Raw genomic sequence first — 19,944 nt, 5'->3', positions numbered from 1 at the left:
TTTTTCATCTGAATATGCATTGTTTAACTACCTGTACATATCCTCACACATCATTCTCTTTATAATAATGAATATTGACAACATCACTATCTCAGCATGTCTTTTTTTTTTTTCTTTGTTTAAATCCCTTGCATGGTTTGTGTGTAGTTCAGTTCTCCGACCTTGCTTCCCTCATGTTAATGTCTGTGGACTCAGTCAGCTACATTCACTGCCCAAGTTTTTAAAAATGGCTGCAATAAATACATTGGCTTTGAAGAAAACAAAACAAAACAAAAAAGGTGGCTGACCTTTGTACAGGGCTCCGTCATACAACAAGCTCTTGCAGCATTCATGGCTCTACTTGCTGGTCAACGTTCCTGGACAGGATTCTTCTTCTTAAAGAGAACTAACTTTTCTTTCTTTTTTTTTGCATTCATAGACAAGAGAAACCTCTTTCGAATGTGGAATTTATGACCCCTTAAATATGATGCTGTGTTTTTATCCGAGATCCCTCAGATAGATTCAGAGGAGACAAAAAAAAATAAAAAAAATACCTTGACTGACAAATTCAGCACATTCTAGAGCTACTAGGTCTTATCCAGACTAACAAAAGATTGAACATAATTTACAAATGGAAAAAAATACAATTTGTGATGAGAGGTAAAACAGACAAAACACATACAAATATATAATATATATTCTTAAAAAATGGATTCTCTCTATAGTTGATTTATTTATACAGCCGCCGGGCTGATGTACAATGCTCACGTGCCAATGATCTCAGACATGGAAACTTTGCTGTACTGTAGATTGCATCTTTTTTTTTTTCTTCTTTCTCTCTCTTCTTTTTGTTTTTTTGTACATTTTTTAAAACCATTTCATCTTTTTTTACATTTTTTAATTTTTTTTTCTTTCTTTTTTTTGTAACCTTTTAAAACAGAGTTAGGATTTATCGGTAGGCGTTTTTTTTTTTCATTTAAAGGTGATTAAAACAACATGCGGCAAAAAAAAACAAAAAAAAAAAGGAAAAAAATAAACAACACAAAAGAAAGGCAGAATGTTAAGAAGTTACGGAGAAGACAGAAGCAGCTGTGGGAGCGGTAGAATCATTTGGTTATCTTCACGGTTGGTGCACTACTCTTTAGTTTCTCTGCATTTAGATTTCCCTCAAAGACAGTTCAATCCTCGCCGAGGCGTTCACTGGGGAGGTGAACGTTTCTCAGCACAAGTAAAAGTTGATTTCTGCTCAGCTGCCACCCACACGGCGACGCCTACGACAGCACTACTCCTGTTTTATCTCTTTTCTCTCTCTCTCTCTCTCTCTCTTTCGGGTTGTTTGCGTTCTTCCTGTCTGCTCCTGTTATCGTGGGATGGCGTAGAGAGAGAGGGAGGGTGGAGGGGGTCGGGTGGGTTTGGTTGGATGAAGGAGGGGAGGAGGGGGAGGCTGATGAGCTCAAGAACGATAATGACGATGGTGGTGGTGGTGATGGTTGGCTGTTGTTGTGGTGGTGGTGGTGGTTTGTTGTTGTATACATGGTCTGACTGTTTACATATTCCGATTGACAGGCGTGACGTAGTTGCGGGGGAACATGCCCGTTTGGCCGTGGCAGCCTCCTTTCCACCAGTTGGGGTCAGAGTTGTCCAGGACTTGGATGAAGTCGCCGCGTCGGAAACCCAGCTCTCCTTCCTCCTGGGGGTCAAAGTCAAAGAGCGCCTGCACATATGTGGGATGCTGCGCGACCGGGAGAAGGAAAGAGAGGATGAAGACATGTTAGCGAGGGTCGATACGACGGTTTAAAACAATAACAGCAGATACAAACTCATTCACTGAACATTCACACTGGCTTTGAGGACAAGCCCACTGTAATACAGTATGACGTCATCTCATTCTGAATTTGACGCCTGCAACATGTTTCAAAAATGTTGGGACAGAAGCAACAAACCACCGTGACCACAGGTGAACAGGTTAATTGGTAACAGGTGATAGTATCGGTGTGATCGGGTATGAAAGGTTCAGTCGTTCATCACTGTCGGTCCAAAGTCCAACAGTTTAAGAACAAAGTTTCTCAACACACGGTTGCTAGAAATGTCTAAATTTCACCGTCTATAATCGATGATGATCTTCTTTGATTGCTCAGTTGGCACCGACACGATTGGATAAAGGATGTTACTACATGAGCTCGGGAACGCTTCAATGAACGCACTTCGTCACTGCATCTACAAATGCAAATGAAGACTCCACCATGCAAAGAGAAATCCTGATATCAACAACACGGACTTCTCTGAGATTAACTGACGGCCAGCGGAAAAGTGTGCCGTGATCTGACCAGTCCATTTTTTTTTTTTTAAAGATATTTTTTTTGGCCTTTTATGCCTTTAATGATAGGACAGCTGAAGATAGACAGGAAGCAGGGGGCAGAGAGAGGGGGAGTGACACGCAGTAAATTAACCGTCCGATGTGGGATTCGAACCGGGGCCAGCTGCAGCGAGGACTATAGCCTCCACACACGGGGCGGCCACTTAACCCACTACGCTACCGACAGTCCCAACGACGAGTCCATATTTTAAATAGTTTTTGTTTTTTTAAATCATGGATGTGTACTCCGGTCTAAAGAGGAAAATGATCCATGTGTTAGTGCCCATGGCATGATGGGTATAAAAGGCACCATTAAAGCTGAAAGTTACATACAGGTTCTTCAAGAAAGGTTTGTTTGTTTGTAGATCCGTGAAGACGTTTGGCCTCTCATCCAAGAAGCTTCTTCAGCTCATAGATAGTTCCAGAACCGACGAAGCTTCTTGACGAGATACGAAACGTCTTGACGGATCTACAAACCAAGTAACCGACCTTTTTTAAAGAAAGATGACCTGGATGACTGAGAGCATTCACAGACTACATACAGGTTGTGGAGCAGCATCTAAACATGTCAGACGTAACGCATCCTGTACGTGTTACGACAGCGTGGCTTTTCGTAAATAAAGAGTTCAGGTCCTAGACTGCCCTGCCCGCAGTCTACACCTGCCTTACACTGAACATGTGTGGCACGTTATGAGAAAACACGGCGGCGGACTGATGAGCAGCTGCAGCATATTAAAGCATAATCATTCTGGCTTTCAAAACAAAGCAGCGTCATCAGTTCCCTAAACGCTTACTGAGTGCTGTTCCGAGGAAAGATGATGCAACACAGACGTAAATGTGAATCCCAACTGAACATGTTGCAGACGTCAAATTCAGAATGAGTGTAGATTTCCAGAAAGAACAGAATTCATCACTTTAAACACCAACATGCTTGTTCTGTTGAAGACAGTTTGAGGAAACATTTGCAGATCAAAACATTCAGTTTTCATTTGTGTTACGCAGTGTCTGAACTCTTCTGGAATGGTGGTTGTAAGATTTGTACAATAAATGAAAGATAATATCCGACAAGGATCAGTGACTATTATTATATCCTTATAAACGCACTGCCAAGCTACAAAATCTTAGTGGTTACTCTTTAATCATGAACTCTCGTCTTACAAGAACAAACAACAGTGCTGCCCGTTAAAAGGACGTTTTTTTCCCCTCGTGTTTGCTCATGGTGGAACTGTTCGGTCTCTGTAGATAATATTATAAACAGCACAGTCTAGACCGGCTCGGTATGGAAGTATCATGAGATATATGAATAAAACTGAACTTTAGTTTAAACTCTCTCTCTCATACAGACTTGCTATGACACCTTAACTCTCTACGTCTTTCCCTCAGTCTGTCTTACCTGTGACTTCTCTTCTCATCTCTTTATTTTCTGTGTGGTTTCCTCACGCTTCCTCTCTTCTTACCCCTGCAGGCTACCTGGTTCACTGTGGCTAAGCTTCCTCCTCCTCCTCCTCCTCCTTCTCCTTCTCCTTTCGACGTCCAGGTTCACGCAAATGTCACACAAACCTGACACAAATAATGCTAACACTTCAGCTGAGCCTCACTCTTCCTGTCTTCACCTACACCTTTAACACTGATGTGCTACATTAGAACGACAACAAACACAAACAGGTCGTGGGCGTCATTAAAAGCTGATTAAAGTGAATTATTTATTTATTTTTCTAAATGTGGACCGAGAAAACCACTTGTTACTGAGCTCTTGTGCACCACGCCCAGGAAACCTTTGCTCTAGCTGCAGTTGTAAGAAAAAAAACTTCCGACTTGTGTTGAATAACACTGATAACACACAGGTGATGAGGTAAATAATGTATCTGACTGATCATTAGATGTTTTACTGCTTGTATGAAGAGAATAACATAAAAATACAGTTTGTTACTTATATTTTTACCCACATGAGGAGCATGTCGTGGTGTGCCATGTGCTGTGCTGCACTTATCATTTCCCAGCCCGCTAAATGTGGCGCACATGAAACATATTCAAATGAATTCTCAGCACAATACAGATGTTGTCACGCATCGTCGTCTCATCTCGACGCCGCAGCACCGCCGCCATTCAAATGTAACTCAAGTTTAAAAAAAGTTAACACGATGCACATCGTGTGAATAACCCGAGAGACGGTACGTAAATGACAGCAAGACGTCAGAAAGCTGAACAGGATGTGAAGTTACTTCATGATGTCTACGTGAGGATGACACAATCAATGTAAAGACTCTTCACTTCCCTTTTTTATTTTGGAGTTTTAAATGAATCTAAAGTTTCATTTCGACGGCCTGGAACGGCGTTCTGAAGTAACTGACTAACACGCTCTTCCTGTGACAGGCTGGATGTTTACTGGGACGTTTCTGCAGAAAACATTGCTGCAGTTTGACGTGTGGTTATGCCGGAGACATGCTCTTGCTGGCTGTGCAGCATTAAGGACTTCCCCGCAAGTGGTCTAGATTAGAGGGAGGGGGAAATATCTACGAGAGCGCTCACGTAAAACACACATTCACCTCTGTATAATAATAAATATGAGTGTTTTGGGTGTCACTGTGTTTGTAGCGTTGGGATCTTCACGCTGCTCTTACCTGGGTGACCTGCTCTATGTCTCGCAGAAAGATCTGCTGATTGCGAGAGACCGAGGTGGAGCGGTGGTAGTCTACCAGCTCGTTGAGCGAGTTGAACTTCACCACCCATAGGAAATACTTTCCAGCCCCGTCGCGAAGAACCTTGAAGTGTTGGACGTCGTTTCCGTACCTGCGCAGGGGGAGAAGACTGTGAGGACGAGGTCTGCATGGCGCAGATTTACATACATAGACATTAAAATCACTTATCAGATGTATTAGGCGTGTCCGTGACAGACTGGTAAGTGTTAGTTAAATGAATCAGCGGCGTCAGTAGCACACTGACATTCAATCCAGGCTGACTAAGTGGAACCAGGACAGCCCAGACAGTAATTAAGATCCGTATCTTCGCACCAACTTTACATGTAACCTGCTGTGAACTGATCTGAACTGTGTTTTGGGAAGGTCAGCACGGAGAGACAGACAGAGAGAGAGAGAGAGAGAGAGAGAGAGAGAGAGGGACAGATAAGAGGAAATGAACTCTGTATGTGTCAGCTAAAGCAGTAAGCACTCTCGGGGCTGACGTCCAACGCACGAGGCCGAACAATCGGCAGCCGGTCACCAGAGGGCAGCACTGAGAGCTGACAAGAAGAAGGAAGAGGCTGTGCTGATGACTCAGTCATACCAAGTATGGAAACTTATGAACCTGATCAGTTGGTGGGAAACTGTACACTGATGTAAGGATACTGTGAAGCAAGCTGTATTTATAGGCAACAGTGTGTGTGTGTGTGTGCGTGAATCATGTTTTTCCCTCAGTGCTACATCGTCTGCGTTACTTACTTCACAGAGAGGGAGAAGTCTCCGGGTGCACTCTCGCTCTCTCTGATGAGGAAGGCCCCGTCGTGCCTCTGTTTGTTTAGCATCTCCTCTGCTTTGGCCCGGGGGATCTTCCCGAAGAACCACCTGGAGGAGGAAGGAAGGGAGGGAGGGAGGAGGAAACAGGTACGAGTGAGCACTGAGTGTGTATGAACCATCAAAAAAAACACACCCTGAGGTAAACTTTAACTTTGAACACGGTTGAATTCACACCTGAGATGTGAAAAAGTCCCTACACCAGCTCAGTTTCCTCCATGTGTGTGCAGACACAAACACAACACCTCCTGCTGGTTAACAGATCTCACATGAGGTGACAGAAATGGAGACCATGCAAACCACTGACCGACCAAGCTGTCCAGCTTTGAACATCTATATTACAATAATTCAGATTTGCCCTCATGACACGCTGCGTGTACACACCAGGAAGTCGCCAGCTCTATGAAGCTGCACTGCTCGGCCGTGTATCAGGAAGTAGATTAGTCATTATCTAATTATAGAGGCAGAGCCGACACAGAAAATAAATATTTTGTTCCGTGAACTCGTGACGACTGGCGGCCTTTACAGTTTCAATGTGAGATTTGAAGATTTGAATCGCTTTAAGGGGCATAAACGCAGTTTGAGCTGCATGTGTGGCTCCTTGTGAGAAAGCCCTGACAGAAGCCAGAGCGATAAAGATGGATGGAGGGAGGGAAAGAGACAAATGGGAGACTAAGCCAGTGAAAAGCTCTTTACTAGTGTAAATAATTAAAAAGTACAGTCAGCCAAAAGATGACATCTCGGCTCCTTTACACGTAGGTGAAAAATCGATAATGAAATGGCCGACCCTCGATCCGCCTTGTATCCGTGCCCGGTGGCGGTGGCGGCGGCAAAGCGAGACGAGTCTCTTTCCCCGTTTGATAAAAGTGATAGCAGAGCAATTAGTGGAGCCGAGGAAAACGACGGGAGGAGGGGAGCGTCTGGAGGGAACGTCAGCAAAACACACACCTACGTGTCGTCTGCATGATAAACATAATTAAAGAATTAGACTGAAACAAGTTTGAAACAACGAGTTTGGTTTTTTGAGCAAAATTAGTGGAACCAGTGACGACGACGACGCGACAGACTCGCCGCTCGAAGAGTGTGTCGTCTCGTGTTTGTGAGACAGAACTTTAACTTGTTGTTTGTTTTGAAGCGAATTTCTATCGAAGCGGAGCGGCCTCCATGGACCGGTAGTATAATAATCCACGGTAGTACCGTTCATTGTCACCGCAAACGGGAGAGACAAAGGCAAACTCCGGCCCACTTCAACGCCCGTCGCCACATTCGCTGGTCCGTCATCGTTCCGAGTAGTTTTCTAAATAATTACAGTAACTTCGACTTTGCGTAATGCAACATATTCGGCTGCAGCTGGTTCATACTGAACATTTCTGTTGAGACAAAACCTAAGACGATTTCCTGGGATGTGGCAACATCGTACGTCACCAGTTACGGCATGAGACAAGTTCTGACAATCGAGTCCTGCACGGGTGCAGAGTGGAAAATTTGGCCTGCTGGCTATTTCACAATAATAAAAAAAAAAAGCTGCAGTTAATCATTTTCACTTCCATAAACTCTGATGACTGGAAGGCTGAACAACACAAATAATTTGTTCAGAAGCACAAACTGTTAACTGTCCCGTAGAGTGTTTGTAATACAATGCCCTTCTTCGCTTCCTAAGTGCCAGGTCAGATCACGTGTAGAGCTGGCAGCTCCTGCACATGTACAGCCTGTTAACTGGCTCTGCATTTCCTGTTCTCTCTCTCTGATGTGGTCGGGATGAGCGGCAGGCGGTCGAACTGATCCAAAGCCTTTGATGACGAAGCAATAATGCTGAAATTCACCTTGTGAGAGTTTAACATGGACTGGGACGTGCTTATGTGTCCAACCCGAACAGCAGCATGGAAATAAAAGGAGGAACAGTTGAAGTGAACACATCGGTGGACACATCGTTACCTGGACGGAGGTTTGCTTGGGGGCATATATGATGACTAATTCTAGTCATTTGGAGTTCAGAAAGTCATAATGAGACACATCCGGAAACCGGAGTGGATCCTGGCTACGTCAAAACAAGCGCTGGAGAAAACTTGGACTAGGAAGAAGAAGACGCAATGCAATCTGCAAATTTTAACCACCAGACACCGCCAAATCTTACCCGCTGCACGTTTAAAAAAAATATGTATGAGATGGAACAAATTACGGATGCGACAGCATATCTGATGCGATAAGGCCACAAAGAGAAATATTTGTAAAGAGGTGGACTCCTGCCATGAATCTGTTTATACAGTAAGGGAGTTACTGGAATCCAGAATAATCCATTAAAGGTTAATGTTCTGATTTAAACAGAAAACTCTGCAAGCACTTTTAATGGATGTATTTTGATGGTACGCAAGTTTCCATAAAGGTTATATAATAGGTGGTTTAAGCAAATTTTAACACGTGTCCACATTACTCAATCTGACATGAAAACACGAGGAAATAAGGTCCAGGTTACCTTTCATCTGCTTATTTTACTATTTTGTTTCAGCATTTCAACCACGCAATCCAAATTATTATTGTTTTGCTTGATGCTATGCTACATTTTTATCTAGAAAACACTGCAGTCAGCATGAATGTGTTGAAAACTTTGTATAAAAGCTGTAATACCCTTGAGAACCTTCACTGTAACGATTATAAGAGGTTCAAGTGTTAGAGATGTACGAGACGCAGCTAAATATGGATTCCCCATAACAATAATAAAGACTGTAAACACTTGAGGAGTATTGTTGTTACCAATACAATGACCTCCACTCCTCCTCCACCACCACCACCCCACCCAGGTATATCTGATGGCAAACCAGCGGTGATGCAATAAGGTCAATATTCAATTAAGCGTAAGAGGCCTCGAGCACATTAATAAAGAGAGAGCTAATCTGGCATCGAACGCCGGTCCAGAGTGAACCTCCTCTGAGGAGGCTGCCAGGCAAACAAAAACACACAAAAACACACACATATACACACAATCTAGCCTCACAGGAGTGAAGAGGACAGCTGTAGTTCAGTGTGTAATACTTACGGATGGGCTTTCATCTCTATGTAATTCTTCGGGATGAAGCCGTCTTTTCCGTTTAGCTCTGCCTTGTACCAGTTCTGATCACACTCTTCATTTAATACCTGGTGACGACAAAGAAAGACGTTCAGGTTAGTGCCACATACAGCAATGTCAACAACGGAAAATAATTTAGCTTTAAAGCCGTTTCGTTTCATTTCCCGTGACTTCAGACGAGCTGTAAGAGCGCTGCTCGGTAAATATTGGGAGACTGCAAAGCTAACAGGAGGAGGCGAGCGGGAGGTGAATAAAATCTTAACAAACACAATTTAAAACGCTTCGAATGATCTCGTCCGATGATGTGTCTGTATGTGACCTGCACCTTTAGCTATAGAGGAGTGTTTGACAGCACACCTGAGTGAACAGACAGCTGTGAGGCGGATTCACGGCTAACAGAGTACGGCTGCAGATAGGACTCGGGCGCTGTGGTGAATCGTTTTTATTTCTCCGATTAAGCGGCATTATCGATGCCGGTGCTCCCTCACTCTCATTCACTGTCTATGTCACTCAACCGCTGCTGTCTCTCTCAAACCAAATTCTTCGTGTCACTATTTTGCAGATTTAGAAGCTGGTTCATGAAATAAACAAAGCCAGAACACACACACACAGGTAGAGTATCAGAGTTTATTTCACTTTCAGGCTGACTGTGGCTGGTTTGACCGATTGGAGTGTCTCGATTGGCACACACTCTTCTTCCGCAACATGTACAAATTTCTAAAGTAAACTAAGCAACAGCTCTGATATCACGCAGGCTTCATCTGAAAGATGTTACAGATAAAATTTAAAAACAAACAGTCAAAGACTATTTGATAAACGAAGCATGAAGAGAAGCAGAAAAGGATTCTCGACGTTGGATTCTTTGAGGAGCTCGGGCAGAATCCTACAGTGAAGAATGACTCAAGTTTCACTCACAGGATTTACATGAGTCAGGTTTGTTATAAGTCTTACTCTGCCTCATCTGCATAATTCATAAGAGGAGGAGGGAAAAAAGCATTTTTGGCTGAGGCAGGCACGGAAATGACTGCTGACATTTCTCCCCCCCCTCACAGTCTCTTCACTTTCAAAATTTTTTGTTTCCTTCTCATCGTCTCTGCTCAAATTCATAATTTCTCTCTGACCCAGCCCAGGACAGCTGTCCAACTGGCCCCCCGTGTAGTGTGAGTGGCCTGGGTCTATTTGCTCCAGTGAGCCTGCAGAATGCCAGCTGTCACCGGCCCTCCCCAGCTGCTAACCCTGCACAAGACCAGCATTACTGGATCAGGGAGTGGCCTTGGACCAAAAAAATAAAAATAAGTAGGTTGAAATCAGTAGGGGGTGGGGTGTGTGTTTATATGTGCATGTAACACACTGGACAAACAGATACTGGGGTGCATCTGTGCCACAGAGCGATGGAGAGAGCCAGACAGGACGGGGTGAGTGCATTTCTACGCTAGTCAATGTGGCGCTGTCTGAGCCAAGACTCAGACAAAAGGGCCTTCGCCTCTGGGCTGTATGTTGACACACCAAACCGACCTTTAAGAACCAGCGCCTTACAAAGGCACAGACTCATCCAACGCTGTGTGGCCTTGAGGTCAGCTGACTGCCGACATGCAGTTCTCTGCTCGCATTAGCGCTGGCATCGCCGGCTTGTGGTCTATCGCTTGTGAAGGACAACAAAGACTGAGAGTCTGCAGCCATGGCTAGCGGCTCTGGGAGTCTGAACTGAGGCACAAACTGAGCTAGAAGCTAACATCGGCATTTGATCATGGCTACATTAATGTGTCCTTCTTTCTTTTACAGACCCGTCTCCGCAGATTCAAGCTGAACCGTCATCTGTAATGGAAGACCCGTGCCAACATGCCAAACGCACACGTTGCAAAAACCACATGTGATTACTGGCCGCAAACGCCGGCGTGGTGTCTCTGGGCTTCGACACGTCTCACAGATACTGCACACTCCAAATAAACTCCTTTTATGCTTTCTCTCCATGTACGGGAACGCCGAAACAAAACTACACAAACAAAAACACTTGCAGCCGACATTAAAACAAACAAAAAAGCAACAAATCACTGTAGGAGTACAAAATGTGCTCGTCTACAGTATTGTAGGTGGAAGAGCTGCCGAGCAGTCACATAGACAATGCTTCATCCTCACGACCCGAAAGGCTCGAGCCCACTTGTTGGCAAGCGTCCACTCCGCAGAAGTGGAAGGGCCCTTGAAAGCGTACCAGCTCCGGCAGCGCTGTTCAGTTGACCCTGACCTCGGACGTCACTCGGGGGAAAGCAAACACAAACAAAAAGAAACTTCCCAAACTAGATCAGCCACTCTCAGCAGACGGACATCGAGTGAGTGTTACATTTTATTTGTTTTTCAGCAGAAAGAAAATTAGAGGCATCTTTTTTTTTTCCCCTTCCATCGTGGTGACAAAACTGTTGATACAACACCCAGAAAACGTTCTCTAAATGTTCTCTCTCTGGTGCTCTGAGCTAACAAACTGAGCCAACATTAACTAACAGCAGCTGTAGTTAGCAGCAGTTTACTGCCCATCAGGAAACTCAACGCCTGTGGTACAAAGCTACTCACCCTAACCCAAACCAATAGACTTAACCTGGTTACATTTGCCCAGCTCTGGTTCTGGCATGACACTGGCTCTGTTCCCCAACCATGGGCCTGAAAAACTCTTCTTCTTCTTCTTCTTCTTCCTCCCGGTGGTCCAAAACACCTCTGGTACAAACACTAACACTCCCCCCGGAGCTCTGAGCTCACCATTCAGGCAGCCCGGCTAACAAACTGAGCTAACAGCAGCTACAGCTGGCAGCAGTTTACTTCACTGTCCATCAGGAAAACTCTGTAAATCACAGAGAGTTGAGGCGGAGCAGCCGGAGGGAGAACCAGAAAACATATTTGATTAAATAAGAGTGCTAAGAGGCTAAACAGGCTCTTAATGTGACTCATTTAATCCACAAAAAAATCCACAGTCACGACAGACGAGTTTATTAAAAGAATAAACTTTAATTAATTTGGTATAACGGAACAAAACTTGACAAGACGGTCATGGGAAATATTTCATCCTGTTTAAAAAGTGAACAGGTAAAATGAGCTGAAGCCACAAAAGCACATCCTCTGTGCTTATCACCGGAAATGCTACCGATCCAGAGACGGGTACCATCCAACAAAACAACACACTCCTACACTGTGTGACGCAAAGCGTGGCATCAAAATGACTTTGAACCTGTTATTTATGGTAGAAAAGTTACACAGCGTCGCTTTAAATGATCACTAACAAACCACAAGTCTCACTACAATGCCAGACAACATGCCAGCAGCCTTTGTGAACTGGAGTAACCTTAAATAATTAGAGAGTCTACAACCAAAGTTAATAATAGAGCACAGCAGGTGCTGCGATATACTGTAGCCGTCAGCTTATACGAATAGCTGGAATGCTTAAGTGAGTTTTCCAGGAGATCGTACTACGAGGGCTTCCCCGGTCCAACTTTCATTTTTTTGGCGTCCCTAAAAAAAGCGTTTGAATATTACAGCGACACAAAACTCAGCTGACATCCGAGTGAAACAAATCGGGGGCGGTCACGTGCCGCGGTGTGGTTGGAAGATGACCGTTGTGGGATGACCCGTGTCTCAGTGACGCTGACAACGGGGCAAACAGCAGCACGCTTGTTGTTCAGCTCCTGAGGCCGAACGCGGCTAAAATGAGGCATCTGGACTATTTTAAGCTTTGCTGATGATGTTAGATCTGCCTGAGATAACAATGTTTGTAGCGACTGCCATCGTGTTGTCAATACGCAGGCCGTGGAATGCTTTCTATATAAACTAACTGTTCTGCTTCATGTCGAAAATATGAGGAATCGTTCTTTGCTACTTCAGTACACCTCAGAACAATCTGACTGATTTCACCACTGAAAGCAGGCCGTAGGTTTGGTTTCAGAGGCGGGGGAACACCATCAAGTCTGGATTTCATTTTCTGTTCGGAAAAAAAAAAAAGTACAAATGAAATGCACCGACGGTTTCCCTAAAACACAGACCTCAAACTCATCAGTGATAACGTGAAAAGGAAGCCAGAGTAGCTGAGCAGCTTACGCGTGAAGGAGCTGATGGAAGATACTCGGTTACAAGCAGCAGCTGCAGTGACTGAAGGCACTGCCCGCCAAACACCGCTGACCACAGACACACAGCCGAACCGAGGCCGCTATAGTAAATGCAACCCACGCTCTGGTGAACCTCTCTTATCTGTTTGATATTTTGATCATTGCGGTGGAGTCACTTCTTCGTCAGAGAGTTCTTTTAGCGCTTTTAATGAGCAGCTAACTCTAAGTGTGAGATCAGACTAATAATAGAGGGATTAGCTCTACTAATGACACGTTTCTATTAAAAAGATTATCGTGATCCATTTGCTTTTGGTTCTCTCTTTGGTCCACCTCACACTGTACCTCGTCACTTTGGAGAAAAAGCTGAACGACTAAACGTAAATATGAAAACAGCAGCTCCTCTCACGTATCAACACGCTGCATCATGTTTGTAAGTGTACAAACAACAGTTCTCAGTATTACGGGTTGTTATCTGCCAGACTATTTCTTGGCTCCGAGCTGTTGCAGCGACTGCAACGAGTGACGACGTGCCTTTGGCGTGACACTTGAACTTAAATGCTTTTGGGTCTGGTGGCTCCCAAAACTGAAAGAGAGGCAGCCCGTGAGGAAAAGCCGAAATAAAATATTTGCTTGGCCAGCAGTTTTTTTTTTAAACCATACAGAGAGGAGACAACCGCAGCATTGTGACCGTCTGAGCTCTGTCTCTGTGCGCCGAGCTCGAGCCAGCATTGTGCTGTTGCTGTTGCGGATGATGATATGCATTCCCTCCCTCTCTCTCTCTCTGAAGATTTTTTTTAATCTGATTGAGCCACAATAGTTGTAGGAGTTTCTATCTGAGAGGCTAAGGTCCAGGCCGGGGATTATCTCCTCCACAGCTGCCGCTGCAGACTCCCTCCCCCTGTCGCCTTCTCACACACACTAAAACATCACAGCACGTCCACCCACAAAGCCACGTGTGTCACTAGGTGTCATTCACGAGAGACTCACGTCCAGGATGAGAGATACCGTGTATGTGTTAAACCTTATAGCTCAAACTTTGTATGCGTGTTCCACTTCAGAAAATATCCAGCTCTTACCACCATCACGACACTTCACACATGCACAGGCAGCTAAACTAAAACAGTAAAAGACCGAAAGATACGGCATGCATACAGTGAAACACATTCATATCTCAAAACCTGTGTTCATAGAGCGTTTTAAGGGAGTTTATACAGAATAAAGTATTATGTTAAGTCAGAGAGAGTTAATAAAACAGTAAAACAAACAAGCGGCATAATTTACGGTCTTTAACTGTCATAGTTTGGCAGTTTTTCACAATAAAATCTACAGATCGCCAACCTTATACATGAAATGAACAGCACTAACATCCTGTTAACGTTATATTAGAATTTTACCGTGATAAATCCGGTATAACCTTTTCTGGCAGCTTGTTTTACTGAGTTATCGTCACATTCCAGCTCATAGCTTCATTGCGGATGTATGCGGATTTTAAATTTATTTCTTTCATCACATGTTTTTAAATTTGTTTATTTCAGAGATTGAAAGTGCCTTACAGGTTTTATATTACTTATTTTATTGGTTTCATGTTTTTATGTTTGCTGAATTAATTTTCATGCAGCTGTTCTTTATAACACTTTATATCGTACAACCTCATTTGATTTGTGCATTATCTATTCAGCTGGATTCTACTCATTGTTGTCTTTTCTGTTTTCTGCAGCACTTTGGGCTGCATGTTTGCATGACAGGTGCTACAATCAATAAAGTTTTGAGTTTATTTAGGTCTGAGAAACAGCAGGATTTATTCTTTTATTCTGTCATCTAATGAAAATGCAACACAGTAACTCATATTTGTCATTTGCATGAACAGAAATCATACTTGTAGCTTCCCTAGACTTGTTTCTATACGTGTCATGAAGTAATCCTGACAGTATAGTTAGACAGTATAGTGTGAAGTAGACAGTATTGAGAAAAAGCCATTCTTAAGAAATCATTGCATGACGTGCACAAAGGACGCAATGGAGGAGAAGAGCAAGGTACATGAGGAAAGTAAGAAAACAAGACGCTAAATAAACCACGTCTCCGCGGTCCACATGGGATTGCAATAAATCAGGAGCGGGGATTACCCCGGAGTGTGAGTTAATCTGAGCGTGCGGACGGTGAGCCAGATAGAAACATACTCACGCTAAAGCTTCATCAGAGGCTGAAGCGTGTTGGGTCTGCTGCAGAGTTTAATGAAACTGATCACTGATAGATCCCTCTCCTCATCCTCCTCCTCATCCTTCTTCTCCTGCTGTCTATTTGAGCACCAGACGGCAACCATGACAACATCAAACACTGCTTGGTTATCTCATCAGACCGCAGAAAATTATCTGTTACAACGAGGTACCTGCTAATATGCAAAGTTAAAGTCAGCCGCTGGTGAGACAAGCCAGTGAAACCGCAGAGGAAAAAAAACGCTGCAATATTAATCATTATTTCACGGAGTCCAGGAGTGGTTCTTTTTAAACTTAAGAAGGTAATATAAAATGTAACCTCTGACGGAGAAGGACGAGAAACTGTTTCTGTTATCTGCACTGGTGATTTGGTGTCGACCTGCTCAGATCTGATCTTTTCTTTCTGGTTTATGTGCTTCTGAATATAGACCAGATGCATGACATGAAAATATCTCACATTACCACTCGTTGCAGAGAAATAAGCTCACGGCTCCCGTTAATTTAGCGTAATAGTGAGTTTATGTTTTATGTTTCCCACGAGCTGCTCTGTGCGCCCGTTAAAAAAAATAAATAGATCAGCCGCGTATTCTTGGCGAAGTCGAGCGGAGGAACGATTCTGAAACGGACCGCGGCTTATTCTGAAACATTGGACTAGAACCAGCTCGCGCAAAGGAACGTGTCGCGTCTGTGCCCGATGTAAATCTATCCTTTAGGTTCCTGAGAGGGCGGAGGTGATTTCTAGCTTTGAGATTGAACCGTCAGGTGGGCCTGGCTCAAACCTCCGTCCCCAAAAAAAGACAGGAAAGAAGTGAGTGAGAATAGAAAGCCTGTAATGGCACACGCACTAAGTGACGTCTGATCTCTCTCTCTGAGTGTGTGTGTGTGTGTGTGTGTCAGTGCCAACTGTGTGGATGTCCTGCAGGAATGGAATCTGAGGCCTGGTATTTTGACATACTGGCAGCAGAAGTGACCCCTGTGGTGGCACCAGATCTCACACAGGGGACAAACTGATTCACCACCCTGAACAGAGTGCAGTATGTAGGGCAGTGTTCACAGGCTGTGTGATCATAATTTTAAATAAATTAAATAACTGTGCTGCCTTAGGCCGACAGATGTGTGGGAGATTCGGGGTGACGCCGCGGACTAGTTCACTTTCTTTTTGCTTCATTTAGCAAGAAAAAATAAAATAAAAAATAAAAGCATCTAAACGAGTTCGACCCGCTTTGCTCCCAGCAGGGAGGCTGCAGACTCGGATCAGGGAGGCAACGAGTGCCACCCAGATACAGAAAGACAGAGAGAGATTACACTGGATTCCAGTTAATGAAGGCTTGTAACACGCTTGTAATTAAAATAATGCTTGAGACTATTAACACCACCCCTCTCAGACACAAACACACACACAGCCCCCCGTTACAGGGCAGAGATTGTAGCTTCAAACACACACTAGGCTTTAGACAAAGGTTTTTCATTTCATGTGAACACACTGCTGTGTTTTGGCCAATCACACGATCAGACCAGTTAAACTCCTCCACAGTCAGCCTAAAATATCTCTGAAAGTGGGTGCTATCCAGGTGGAGTTCTTAGTCTTCAACTATGACGCTCTACCTGCTGTGTTATAGCTTGGTTTCATTTCATGTACACAGCCTTCGAATCTGTGTCTGGCAGCAAAACAGAGATGCCGAGATGATGGTTTAAGAGAGCGAGCGAACAGGGGTTGAGTGACAAAGACAGTGAATGAGAGCGAGGGAGCGCCGGTGTCGAGAAAGTCGATAAGTCAGAGAAATAAAAAGTTATTTTCTGATTGTTTCATAGCGGTTACATTCAGCACGAATAAACCCACTGCCACAAAACCCTGCAGTGATTCACCACAGTGCCTGATTGGATCTGAATGTGACCATACACCTCCGATCGAGGGGACAAACTAAATGTTAGACCCCGAGTATAAGAGGCTGAGGTGTGGCTTAACTCTCAAACAGAAGTGGTTCTCAAACTTTAAATAAAGAACTAACAAAAACCCCCAACTATTGCAGGTGTAAACATAAAAATATATTTATTGTTAACATTGAAAACACTTCTGTATCATCACATATTTTGTTAGGTATACGCTTACAGCAGTAGAAAGCCGAGTAGCAAGCTTACGTCGACTGAGAATTTGATTTCAATCTGTTCAATTCACTACAATAAACAGTGTTTACAATGTGCACTGAAGGTAAGGGAGCACTTTTAATGGAAAAAAAGGGGGAAATTTAATCAAGTAATCAAGGAATATGAAATGAGAGAAAGCACTGTGTGAAGTCTTTTGGACTAATGTATCCGGGATATGAAGGTAAGCGATGGGGAGACACAAGAGGCGACCCAGCATCGTCATACTGTAGCTGATTAAAGAAGAATAAGTCATAACACCTGAGAAATGGTGAATCCAGCAGCCAAAGCAGATGGGTGGTAACCTCTAATTAACAGTCTAAGTGTAATAATTGATGTGGAAGGATAATTTTGGCTTAGCCTCGCTCCCCCCCTTCTCTTTTCTCCTCTCAACATCAATTTGCCTCGGGCTGCTGGAGGGGAGGGATCGTCGCTTACATCATGTTGTTTATCGCAGCTTGAATTCTCTGTGCCGTTTATTTTGGCAGTATCCTTTAATGGGAAAAAAAAAGTGACAAAATCTGTTGTGCAGTAAACAGATGTGACAGTTTGGGCATTAAGTACGGACTTGTTGCCGCCAGCTGTTGCATGCAACCAAATGGTGCCCAATCTGGAGCTCGCGTTGGCCAAAAGTTGATGACCGATCGACCTTGGTTGTGTCAAGGAATGTGTGTGCAGGAGTGGAAAGCTGAAGTAGAGAAGAAGAAAAGCGAGAGGATGATAACTTTTGGTTTAAATACAGCTGTCAGTGACTTTATGGCACATCAGGAGGGAGTGGTGTGGAGATGAGAAGGGGAGATATCTAATTAAAACTCTCTGACTCAACACTCAGAGGAAACACAGCGAGAAAAAAAAAGAAGCAAGAGAAGAGAAGAGGGACGAGGACGAAGGCACGAGCCGAGACAGAAGCTCGATCAGGAGACGGCAAAAGTTGTAGAGTGAAAGAAAGAGAGCAAGAGGAGAAAGACAGAGGAGCACTATGACGAATCACACTCCTTGTGATCGGCTTAGGAAAACTCCTCAGGGGCAAATTGCATAAAATGAGGGCATCTCTTTTTCAGAGCAGCCAAACTAGCTATGTTTTATTCTGTGAAGCGTCCTCCATCTGCGGTAGCTGGCTAGCTAAATGCCTTTTTGTGATACTCCATCAAACCACTGAGAAGCTACGTCGAACCTGCGTCTGAAAGGAGCTGGCCAGACGTCAGAAATATCGCAACACAAGGAGGCAATGAGGAAGTTGTGGATAGCACCACCTCGTATGATAAAAAAGTGAAAGTCAGCATCGATTTGGATGTTTATGTCCAGGGCATGACGTGCTACAGCTCGCCTCTGCGTCTGTGGTGCCTACCTCTTTAAGGCAAACACACACCAGCCGTCTTTTAATGATTAAAAAAAAAAAAAAAAAAAAGACTGAGGAGGAAGCGCTTTTATTAAAGTGCTCAGAGGCTCTTATGTGGTCATCTGTATCTAGGTCAACTATGTTTGGTTTGGGTAAAGCCATCTGTAATGGCACCCACCTGTCAATCAAAGAGCCCACTCTGTTAATTCTGCTCACTGAATCTGTATTTGTGGAAATGTAATTGCAGAACGTCGCCCTGATTAGCAGGAGATATTAATTAATTAATTTATTGGTCGCAGAACGCTGGGGGACTGCGAAGCCAGAAAACTATAGTGGTTTTAATAAAGAAGGCAGGAAGTAATCGACCTCTTTCCGTCATTCGGTGAGCGACTGTGATATTTTTGTTTATGCTGCGCTCGGCACGAGCTCAGTGTGACAAGTGAAAAGTAGGTGTGCGGCCCGTTACCTGCAGCTCCTTCTTGTTCCAACACTACAACATAAACTAGAACCGGACTTCTTGATTTGTAAGCGTGACGAATGAGCTCGCATAGACATTAATATTGAATTTCCTGTGACGATTACTTCATGAGAAGTGTTAAACCCCAGTTAAATGTGAAGTTGTACACCAATTCTTTAACCACAGATACCCAGTTTGTAATATACTGTAACTATGGCTTTGGCGGGCTGAATGTGGCCCGCGGGCAGCCGGTTGGAGATCCCTGCTCTGTACCTGAACACAGACAATTTAGTGCTCTGACAAGCTGTGAGCGAGGGGCGCCACAGAAATAGACGGAGCGAGAGTGTCAATTTAAAAAGAGAGAGCAGGTTTGGACTTGAGCGCTGGCAGCAGGCCTGAGTGCTCCCATATTAAACCATGCCCAGTTGGGCAAACTATCGGGCCAGAGTGGGTAGATAAGACGGACAGATAGATAGATGCTGGGACAAATAAAGTGTCAGCCTGCTGGGCTTCGCTGTCGTGTGGTGACCTGGAGCAGATGCCTCAAAAAATATATATATATAGCATGAAAGAAAATGGAAAAAGGCAGGAAAAGGTTCATGCAAACACACTTTCCTCCATGACGAAGCGGAGGCAGTATTGCGAGTTTCCACATCTTCCACTGGCCGTGTGAACAGCAGCGTGCTGGTAGCGGCGTCACAAACAGAAACAAGTTGTTCTTTTGTTTAAAAGCTCGTATCTCTGGTGCATTTGTATACTACTGTTCTACACATGCAAATATATTTCCATTCATACCTGGA

General features: G+C 44.1%; 1 protein-coding gene across 4 annotated transcripts in view; it reads right to left on the bottom strand.

The window, feature by feature from the left end:
* The window catches only part of grb2b (growth factor receptor-bound protein 2b), a 30,572-nt gene continuing 10,628 nt past the window's right edge, over nt 1–19,944 (bottom strand). For 2 of the 4 annotated variants that reach the window (XM_010743953.3, XM_027285284.1), the window contains exons 3-6: nt 8,879–8,976; nt 5,773–5,895; nt 4,957–5,125; nt 1–1,711 (exon numbers count right to left, since the gene is read on the bottom strand). In XM_010743953.3, the coding sequence (XP_010742255.1) occupies nt 1,526–1,711; nt 4,957–5,125; nt 5,773–5,895; nt 8,879–8,976 (576 nt within the window). In that variant the 3' untranslated portion in view covers nt 1–1,525. Of the gene's footprint in view, nt 1,712–3,728; nt 3,971–4,142; nt 4,824–4,956; nt 5,126–5,772; nt 5,896–8,878; nt 8,977–19,944 lie in introns of those variants that run through there. The other 2 variants (XR_003463327.1, XM_027285285.1) reach the window with 2 other exon arrangements.

The sequence above is a fragment of the Larimichthys crocea genome, chromosome XII, assembly GCF_000972845.2.
Source record: "Larimichthys crocea isolate SSNF chromosome XII, L_crocea_2.0, whole genome shotgun sequence".
Lineage (NCBI taxonomy): Eukaryota > Metazoa > Chordata > Actinopteri > Sciaenidae > Larimichthys > Larimichthys crocea.
This window is presented reverse-complemented; position numbering and strand designations above follow the sequence as displayed.